Source organism: Pseudopipra pipra, chromosome 8, assembly GCF_036250125.1.
Source record: "Pseudopipra pipra isolate bDixPip1 chromosome 8, bDixPip1.hap1, whole genome shotgun sequence".
In the NCBI taxonomy this organism is placed as follows: Eukaryota; Metazoa; Chordata; class Aves; order Passeriformes; family Pipridae; genus Pseudopipra; species Pseudopipra pipra.
This window is the reverse complement of record NC_087556.1, coordinates 17,755,327-17,766,108: the sequence shown is the minus strand read 5'-3', so window position 1 is coordinate 17,766,108 and position 10,782 is coordinate 17,755,327. Positions and strand designations below refer to the sequence as shown.

At 44.7% G+C, this 10,782-nt stretch overlaps 1 protein-coding gene across 1 annotated transcript; it reads left to right on the top strand.

Annotated features, from left to right (window-relative positions):
* Window positions 1-274: 274 nt before the first annotated feature.
* On the top strand, window positions 275-9,664 carry HIF1AN (hypoxia inducible factor 1 subunit alpha inhibitor). The gene is made up of 8 exons (XM_064662742.1): window positions 275-582; window positions 1,510-1,760; window positions 3,025-3,173; window positions 4,851-4,996; window positions 5,465-5,571; window positions 5,967-6,030; window positions 6,264-6,374; window positions 7,265-9,664. Exons 1-8 carry the CDS (start codon window positions 334-336, stop codon window positions 7,307-7,309), a joined length of 1,122 nt encoding a protein of 373 aa, XP_064518812.1. The 5' UTR covers window positions 275-333; the 3' UTR covers window positions 7,310-9,664.
* Window positions 9,665-10,782: the final 1,118 nt, after the last annotated feature.

Here is a 10,782-nt window from a genome sequence, read left to right as displayed (position 1 = left end):
CTGCCCAGCCCGCCGCCTTTGAGGGGAAGGGGCTGCCGGCTGAAGGCATGCGGGGCCCGGCACCGAGGCTTCACAGACGATCCCCTCTGTTTTTCGGAGTGGGTCTTTTTCGCAGCCCCCACAGAAGTCCAAAATCCTTGGGCAGGGCCAGGATGCGGAGAGCAGCAGAGCCGCCCCCGACTTCCCCCCGCCTGGGGGCGCTGCTGCCACGGCCTCCGCCGCTCCGTCCCGCGCTCTCTATGGTGCTCCCCCGCTCCCCCGCATCCGGCGTTGCCATGGGCGCGCAGCTTCCGCTTCCGGCTCCTTGGTCCGGGCTCTCCGGCGGAGGCGGCGATGGCGGCGGCCTCGTCCTCCTCCTCCTCCTCCTCCTCCTCTTCTTCTTCCTCTTCTTCCTCTTCTTCCCCCCCTTCTTCGTCCTCCTCCTCCTCGGCGGCGGCAGCTGCGGGCTGCCGGGAGGGCCCGGCGGTGGCGACAGGGCCTGGCTGGAGCGACTCCCAGTTCCGCCGCTACTCGTTCGAGACGCGGCCCATCCCGCGGTTGAGCCACAGCGACCCCCGCGCCGAGGAGCTCATCGAGAACGAGGTGCGGGGAGTCCTGGCCCTGTCCTCCCGGGATACCGCGCGATCTCGGTCGTTGCCGCTGTCCCATTCCGCTTTGCCGTAGTGGATGTTTTTCTTCGGTGCTGCAGCGCTGAGTTGTGAAATTTGCAGGAAACGTTTGCTTTAAGCGCTTTGTTGTCGGGATGGAGGTCGTGGGAACGTTGTGTAAAGCCACGGGCACGTGTTGGTTGTTTTCTAAATGCGCGTGAGCACAGGCGTGGAGTTGTTTTGCAGTGGTGGCTCTGGTATTGGTTCTGGAGCAGCTCAGTCTCGTGTTGGTGAGATCGCTGGCTGGGTGTTTAAGGGAAGTCTGCAAGAAGGGATGTTGTGCATGCACAGCTTGGGAACACGGCGCTGCCGTTCCGGGTTGGGTTGCTGATAGATGAGGAGATGGGTGATGTCCTTTGTCTTCCTTTTGTCATGGAGGGGTTTTCTTGCTGTAGAAGAGATGGGGTAGCGTCAGTTTTTTGATGACTGAAGGTTGTGTCCTAGACAAGTGCTCTTGCTGTTTATGGATGCAAAGGTATCTTTTTGTAAACACCTTTTCACAGCTGAGGCTGGAACAGGCCAGACAGAATCTACTATGTCTCCTGGCTACGCGGCAGACCAAGCAGGCCTAAAAGTGTTCCCAGCTGGTGTTTGTGTAACCTCTGTGTTAGAGATTAGCTCAGTAGGTAGTGGAAACTGTCCCATTGCTACCAGGAGCTCACTGTAATTCCAGGCCACCACTTTCTTAAAACTTCCTGTCATATCTTGTTTGTTTTTCTCCCCAGGACAGGGGATCTGATTACTCCACATCCCTTTTCCAATTCCCCATTTTCAAAGAGAGTTTGCATGGGTGCAGTAATGAATGTGATTGTTCTCAAGTTCAAGAGGTCCTTGAATCAATAAACTTCCTATTTCTCTCCAGGAGCCTGTGGTGCTGACAGATACGAATCTGGTTTATCCTGCTCTGAAATGGGACCTGGACTACCTCCAGGAAAACATTGGCAATGGGGACTTCTCAGTGTATAGTGCCAGCACACATAAGTTTTTGTACTACGATGAGAAGAAGATGGCCAATTTTAAGAACTTCAAACCCAAGTCGAGCAGGGAGGAGATGAAGTTTGCTGAGTTTGTGGACAGACTCAAAGAAATACAACAAAAAGGGAGTTCTGAGAGGTAAGTGATACATGGAGTATGGAGGTTTCTCCATTTTTTCAGGTCTAAGTAGGGGGTAAGGTTCTCTTCAGTGAGTGTTGATGATTAAATCCTCTCAAATTTTTTAAACTTTTTGTTTGTTTTTAATAGTCCTGCTTTACCTGCAGGGCTGTTAGTTGACAGCAGCCTTGTTATCTGATTAAAAAAGTCATACCATTAGTTAAATAAACTGTTCTCACTGGCTGCAGGAGTTTATTTTTTTCTTCTCTGTCCAAGGCAGGATTTGAATAGAGAAGGAATTAAGCTGCAGTTTCTTTTGGGAGACTCTGGTATTGATAGAGGAGCTTAGTAATCTGATGAAAAGGTACAGGCTGCAGCACTCAGGCTTTTCCACAGAATTCCAAGGCACTTGGTGCTAACCCTCTTTGAGAAATATGAGGCAAAGTTGTGTCGTGCTGTGTATTTGGTGGTGATGCCCTGTACCATTAACAGAGTTGTAAGTTACTGAGAGGAGCTTCATGTGGATATGGAATATAACTATCAGCAACTGTACTTAAACCCTTAGTTAATTCTGTCAGTCACCAGTCCTCTAAAAGGAGGGATGCTTAATTGCGTCTTAATTGGAAGCAATGCAGCGTCCATGTCCACTTGTCATCTCTGCCTTTCTCTTCTTTCTCAGCTTTGGATGTGCTTTTTCCAAGAGAGAAGGCAGTCCTTGTGCTTAAAAATGCATTTTTCTCCCAGCACTGCGGACAGCAGTCTGCAATACCGTGATTGTTGGTACATGTTTGATTCCTCTGATCCTCCGTGTGTATACGCAAGCGTGGCTTTAAAGTAACTTGATACTGAAACGTGCAGGCTTTCCTGAGCCCTTTTTTGCCCTTATCTACTTCTACTAGAAGAGGAAACTGATACTGCAGATGAGTTAGAGGGGTGGCATTTACCTAGGGATTAGTCATGAGCATATCTGATATTTGATAACGGCCAGTCTGTTTAGAGTTTCCTCCTCCTGTGCTGAGAGAGGGTTGTTCTTGCTTAAAATTATCTTTTTCCCTTTGATTGTTCAAGCAGAACTGAGTTCTGTTCTCTTATGTACCAGGAAATCTTTCAGCAAAGTTTGGGGACTTACTGAACCTGTTTCCTTCCACAGGTGTTTATGGTGTGTAGTGGTAAAACAGAATCCCTAGGAATTATGTTTCTTTGTTTTGAAATCTTTCTGAAGAGATAGAGGTATGTCCATGACAAAGCTTAATACTTGATTTCGGCTTTTCTCTGTAAAATACAGGCTATATCTGCAGCAAACCTTGAATGACACAGTTGGAAGGAAGATTGTGGTGGATTTCCTTGGCTTCAACTGGAACTGGATTAACAAGCAGCAAGGGAAACGTGGCTGGGGCCAACTGACTTCTAACTTGCTTCTTATTGGCATGGAAGGTAAACAGCTTCCTCAGACTGGAGGAGAAGGGGAGAAGATTTGGTCAGCAGTTCTGTATTTCAGTTCTAGAAGGTCTTTCAAATGGCTTTCCCTTTAGTTTCTGAGTGTTCCTTCAGAGAAGGCAGTTTAAAGCTTTGGGTTGTGAGTGGACTTATCACAACTTGGGTTACAAGAGGAAACAATGAAAGGAATAGCCTGTATTTCCCCAGGGATGTACTGTGAGTGCCTGGATGTAATCTTCTTATGGAAAGGCTCTGGGTGATGCTGGTAGGACTGTGTTTCCCGTAACTGCTAATCATATTCTGGGACCTGTTTACTGTTTGCATGCTTCAGAACCTATAGATTTAAAAAGCTCAGAGTCTGCAGATTCAAAATGCAAAACGGTTTGCAAGCTGAGCAGAGTTAGTCCTCTGGGCTTTTCTTAGTGTGTCCAATGTCTGCCCAGGAGGAAATTTTATTATTTTGTGAAGCCTTTTTTCTTATTTGAGCTGGTACACTGTGAGGAGGAATTCTCTTTTGATTAAGAGGTGAATTTTTTCTTGGAAGGTTCTTAGCGGGCACTGGGGAACTTGAAGATGGGTAAATTCTAAAAATATCTGAATAGAATAAAATTCCAAATCCATATGGAGCCTGACTCATAAGCAGGTGCCTTAGAAGACAGAGGTACCACTACACTGTTGACAAGGAGAACGTTCTTTCAGAAAGTAATCTCAATAATTGGGTAAGAAATGTACACAGTTTTGTGAAGTGGGATGGCCTATAATTAATGTGGCCATCACATCCAATTATAATGTTCAATAACACAACTTAGATGTTTTTTTCCTTTGCAACAAATCATACTCAATTTACAATAGTTTGTCCTTGCCGCTTGCTTTACTAGCTGAGAGGAGAGAACTTCATGTAAAAGCACTGTACCAGCACTTCCTTCCACCACTTCCTTCTTAAATCAGGCTATGCACGAGAACCAAGGAATTGTCTTGAACCAGCATGTGCTAGAAAAGGGAATGTCTTTACAGGAGCACGTGATTGTATGATCTATTTAATGAAGTTATGGGGCTAACTGTTATCTTAATTCTTGCAGGCCAAGAGAGTAATATCTGAGTGACAAACAGCCTGTCAGGGGTACAAAATGCTCCACTGTATTTAAAGATTTGATTAAATTTACGATTTAGTGGTGACAGTCAAGCACAGTTAATCAGACTGAGGGGGTGCTATTGGGAGCCCTAGTGACAGAGATTTGTTTACTTGTTTTCTTGCAAAACTTCTAGGACTTTTTTAAAAATCAGACTGTTAAACTCCTTTTCTCCAGACTAATAATTTTTGAAAGTCCATTCCACAACTTGTCATTTAAACAAATCGTTTTATGAAAAAGCTTCCCATTAACATTCACCATCTGCTGTTCATTGAAACAAGCTGGAAATCCTAATCCTGTAGAGCATAATTTGCTGAATATGGATTTAGAATGGAAATTAAGTGGAGTAGCAACTGCTCAATAAAGGTTGACTGATATAGTGATCAGATATAGTGATCACTACATTCCTGTAGTCATTTTCCTTGTTTAGTTTTCTGAATATGTGGGAGTGTATTTTCTGTCTTTAGCAAGGAATATAACATGCTTCTCACTTTCATACCTGTGCATGAGAGTGTCTTGATTATCATCTTTTCTCTCTGTATAGGGAATGTGACACCAGCTCATTATGATGAGCAGCAGAACTTCTTTGCTCAGATTAAGGGTTACAAGAGGTGTATCCTGTTCCCTCCTGATCAGTTTGAATGCCTCTACCCTTATCCTGTGCACCATCCGTGCGACAGACAGAGCCAGGTGAGAGTAGCAGCTTTGTTCTCTGCTCCATGCCAGAAAAGGGCAGTTGTAAAGGTTCTAGGTGGGAGGAAGCTGCACTGGAGTTAAGGCTGCAAACCACTTGCTGAGCTTTTGCAAAACCTGTGTTCAGATCTGTTAATTCGTGAATACATTGAGAATAGATGCAAGGACCGGTGGTGTCCCTGATTGTGTCTGGTCCTGACTTGCAAGTGCTAGGACCATAAATCATAAATATGTTCTTACTGATAGCACAACTGGGCTGCAGTTGCCACCTTCTCTGTTCTGTTTCACTGATCACTTGGTCAAACAGATTTGCTGACAGCCAAATTGCAGGACTCCTATCTCGCAGTGAAGTTAAGATACAAATGGGAATGTAAAAGCCATGTAGGGAAGATCAGGATTATTTGACATTGAGAGCCTGTCGCTGCAGGAAGTTCTTCTGAGTTTCTTAATGTTTTCTTCTGTTAGGTGGACTTTGACAATCCTGACTATGAGAAGTTTCCAAACTTTCGGAACGTGGTTGGCTATGAGACGGTGGTGGGTCCAGGGGATGTGCTGTACATACCCATGTACTGGTAAGAAGGATGGCAGGACTGCACAGTGACCAAAACACAGAGGTTTAAAAGTTTTTTCCACTTAAAGTTGTGTTGGTTCTTGAGTATTTTGTTTTAACTTCTCAGGCAGCTGTGGTATTTTCTGTGATATCTTGGGCCAATCTGCTTCTAATTCCTATCTGTTGGATGGGAGTAGTAATTTTCCTGACACCATGCTATTGTACATATACTCCACTATTGTGTGTGAGATAAGGATCTATATTTAAATAAGGAGAGCTTTCCAGAAGTTCTCAGCTCTTGATGCTGGAGGTATAGGGCGAGGCTTGTCTAGTGCTGTCTGAACTCATCCATCCAAGGTATTTCACTGTAAGCTACAGCAATAGCTCCTTTTCTTTTTTTGTGTGATTTCCATGCAGGTGGCACCACATTGAGTCTCTCCTGAATGGGGGGATTACCATCACTGTGAACTTCTGGTACAAGGTAAGTATAAGCCACTTCCTCCACAGCTTGGATAGCTCCATCCCAGAGGATTTTTTCAGGTAGAGACGTATTGGCATGCATTATCAATATGAGAACTTCATGGCACCAAGTCCTTTGCTTTAAAGCTAAAAACTTCTTTTTTGAGTTGTTTGTGAAGAACTGGTTGAATAGGAAAAGATGGAATAATCTGCCAACTCAGGAAAAATGCAAATGAGCTCTTTTTGATATTTCAGGGTGCCCCAACCCCAAAGAGAATTGAGTATCCATTAAAGGCTCATCAGAAAGTGGCCATAATGAGGAACATTGAGAAGATGCTGGGAGAAGCCTTAGGAAATCCACAAGAGGTATGAGAGATAACCATGTGGTCACTGCTGTTGAAATTGTTAAGGCTTAATGCAAAACTCAAGATGTCAAGCTACTTGGCTCTGCGGGTGTCAGAATGAAGGTAGGAGAAAGCAGGATTGCTCTTTTGCTGTGAATGGTTCTTCCTGCAGTCTTCAGAAGATCCTTTGCTTACAAAAAGGCAAGCTCTTAAAATTATAATTCTGGGAAGGACCACTAAAAACAATGAAGGAGTTGTTCTTGTATGTGGGGAAGGGTATATAAAAAAAACCCCAGACTGAAGTACTTAGAGTATGACTTTGAAGATCTGCTGATCTGAAAATGGAAATACGGGATGTGGATAGAAATATTTTCATGGTCTGTAACCCTTACCACTGTGCAGGAGCTCCTCTTTAGCCTCTCCCCTGAGATTATTTTACTGCCACAGCATGCTGAACTTCCCTCTATGATCAGGCAGTGCTTAGACACGGGAGTGGCCTTGACTGAAAACAAAACCTTAGCAAAATCATCAGTCCTAGCCCCCCTTTGAAGAGACCCCAAGGACCAGGGAGGATCCAGTGAGTAAGAATGTTCTTTGTCTGCCCTGCAGAAAGCCACCACTGATGACTATTGGCTCCTTTTAATAGCATCTACTGAGAAATCACAAGTCTAGGGTGGGAAGTGAAAATGTTTCAAACATGTTTCCACCCTGGATGGAATGTTTTGGTGACAACTGAAATTGGGTGTTGATAGAGAACTCTGCAATTTTGGTAGGGTATTTAAGAATGTTCTCATGGGTGCCCCAGTGTTTTATCTAGAAAATATTACCAAAGTGATTTGGTGTCTCCTGGGCTCTGCACCTGCCATTTCTGTGTAACTGTCCTGACTAACAACCTGTTTTTGCTTTGAACAGGTGGGTCCTTTGTTGAATATGATGATTAAGGGACGGTATGACTAATGCCTGGCTGCCCGGGTGACTGATGTTGGAGCTGCTTTGTTCACGAGCAATGGAAGATTCTGAGCGCTAGTATTGCACGCAGCACTTAACAGACTGATGGGTTTCCTGGCCTATCCCGGCCCCACTACAATAAAGGGGGCTACTGGAACTGCAAAACCATTAGTACCCCATTCATCTTCCACTCTCATCTAACTGAACCTCCCAAGAAAGAGTCTGCACTTACTGGAAGCTGGATTCATGCTCACTAACTTGTTTTTTTTTTCTCCCTCTGCCCTGTTTGCCACAACAAGGAGCATGGCTTCTGGCACTTGGATGTGTTACTTCAGGATTTTCAGGCATTTGAAGAAGAGCTTGGAGGATAACCAGGAGTGATATTCTTTCCTCAGCCTCATGGAGTTTGGATCTCCTGGCTGGGTTTATGTGTTGGTGCCTGCAGTGGATATAAGGTGGGAAGTGATAGGTTTCACAGTCCTCTGTTGTTAGAGGACCTGTCCATGTTCAACTCTGGCACCTTTTTGTATAATGGAAACTAACCTGTAAGATGGCCTCTGTGTGTTGAGCAACTGGACAAATGATTCAGTTTCTTCAACCTAAGACATCTATGCTTTGGATGTAGTACAGGGTAGAGATCAGAATGAATTTATCTAGTGTGTGAGCACCAAATCCTATGCTCTCCAAGTAACATCTGTCTTGTATGAGTCTAGATAACACTCCTTTCTTACAGCTTTCTCTGGGGAGTGAGGACTCCTCTCCTGCTCTTCTGAAGCTGCAGTGTGGTTAAAAGGGGATGTAGCATTATGAAGGGAGATGCATAAATGCCAGGGCACTCTTCAAGTCTTGAATGATTAAGGCACATTTTTAAATTAAATCCCCCTGGGTTGCTGAGCTCGACTGTCAAAACACAGTGTCAGATAGGTACAGAGCCTCACTTCTCCCCACCAAGGGTGCTGGCTCCTCGGACTAACACAGGAAAGTGCCCTTTTTACCGAAACTGCAAGAACTCAAGTGTGTGTGGCTGCGCACAGGTGCGCGTGTTTGTATGATGTTGTGTGACTCCTGTCCATCAGTTAAATCCATGCCAGTGTGTGGTTCCCTTCCTTGTACAGTCATGTGAAAGAGTTCAGGGCTTTCTGTTTAAATGTGATTAAGTTTATCTTGATCTCTCTGTGTTCCGGGACTTGACATGGCAGGCTGGGAAGTGACAAGACCAGGGCACACAAACCAGATAAGAGTCCTCAGTAATCACCCTGAAAAATAATTTTGCTTTCCTCCTCTCCTTCCATGCAGAAGCCTTTGGCTCATATGGAGGCTGGCTTTTTATTCCTTGAGGTGTGCTGCACTGCTGTCCCTGGTTTGGGGGGGTGGTGCAAAGGTCTTGTATATTTAATGCGGTTGTAATGGAGCTAGAGGTGGGTAAAGCTGTTTCATAGCCCATATATCTCATCCCAGAAAATAGTAGAGAATTTGTTCTGTTGAGACTTCCCAATGTTTTCCCTGTTTTTCTTCTGGGCTTGTTCTGACTTGGGATTCTGATAAAAGTGTTGAGAACATGCTGCTGAAGAAGTGCTCTATCTTTGGCTTCAGGTTCCATCTTTTGCTGGGACAGCTCAAGCACCACTTGCAGTGGGCTTCTTTTTTATAAAGATGGAAGGCTTCTCAAACAGGAGGTCCTGGAGAAAGTTTTCTGGCTGCTTTACTGGTCACAACAAATGAAGTGTAATTGGCAGCTACAGGGTCCTTGTTCAAGAAATATATCTTTGTCACTGAGTAGTCTGACTGCCATGTTGCAGACTCTCCAGAGCTGTGGTTAGATCCAGACGAAGGTCACTCAGCTGGATATTTATCAATGCTTGACCTATGGGTAAGTGGAAAGAAGGCTGACTAGCCAAAAGCAAGGTCTTACCAGGAATGTTGGTCACATGCCCTTGGTTGAAAGATGCTCAAACTAAATCCCATCTCTGTGCTATTTATTCAGCACACGGTAGTCCTCAGTACTGCTTAGACACCATCAACTCTTGAAGCTCAGGGTGGGAGTTCATATCCCATGTGGAGAGAGAATGGTACTTGCAGAACTTTTAGGATCCTTTTTTTTTTCTTTTATTTGCCAAAGGTCTAACTTTTAAAGTGTCTGAACAGGTTTTGCTGCACTTGATTTTGTGAAAGCTCATTTACAATGCACTGATGGACTGACTCCCCCTCTTCCCTTTTCACCTTGTGCTTTCAATGCCCCTTGCCATGGTATTGGGAAGCTGTGTGTTCTCTGCTAGGGGTGTGTGTGCAGGGGTTGGGGTGTGACAAACACACGGTACCTTCTGAAGTGTAGTTCTTAAATACAACCAATGTTGAACAACAGAACTGTGTGGCTTTTATTTTGTGTGTGGCTGTACAGGAGAGCTGTATAAGGACCTGTGTGTATAAAGCTACCATCAGTCTTTCTAACAACTCCACTTGTCTTCGCTGGTGAAAGCTGCTGGTCTCCAAAACCGCCTTCAAAACAGCAATGCCAGCTGCATTATTGTGTGTCTTCACAACTTTCTCCATACTAGTTGTGTAAGCGTGAAAGGAAAGTTGGAAATAAGATGGTATCCTTGAACCCCGTCAACAAGTGTTGGTGGGGAGGGAAAAATTCCCCTCCCTGCTAATCTGAGTGGTGTCAGTATGCTCTGGTCACTGTTGAGGTGATGGAGCAAACTACAAAATGAGGTCTAATGAACTCTTGTCAAGGAGATTTGGGGGGGAAGCTTCCTTTGTATGTTAGCAACCTTGGGTAGTGGAGTCCTCTCTACCTAATAAAGACACAGGTTATTTTATGGTAATATTATCTGTACAGAAGTCTTGACATCTAACCGTCAGTGAAATGTTGGCTAAATCTGATTGAATGTCTAACACAGTAAAATGGGTAAGAGTTGAATAGACAGGAGGAATGTTGGGGGGGGGGGGGTGGAGAAGGAGACAGATGTCTGAGCCTGGGCTACCCCAATTGGTATTCTCTCCTCATGCTCTTACGGGACAGGGTAAATGGGAAGGCAGTAGGAAAGACAAGTGCATGAAGTTTTCTGTGACCGTGGGTAATCACCCTTCCCTGCTGTGCCTGCTGGGATCATCGTCTCTGAACAGACTTGCTTCTGTTCCAATGAACTTAGTGGTCTGCTATGACTGATCCTGTAGCCTTTCTGTTGTGCACTTGCCTCTTGGGTAGCATGCACAGCTGGCACCACAAAGCTAAGAAATATCTCAGGTTGTACAGAAGGGAAACTGAGAGATGAGAACTGTGTAATTTGAAAACTAAAATCAGTCTCCAAGGTTTTTCACTTGTACTTTGAGTGGTGGTGGTTTTTTTCTTCTAGTACCTTAGGTCCCTTAATACTTTTCTTCTTTCCCTCCCCCTGCTCTCCATTTCCCTGTTCCTTGAAAAGTGAGATTTTTCTAAGGAGAAGACTCTTAATCCTTGTAAATCATGGTTGCAGGATCTT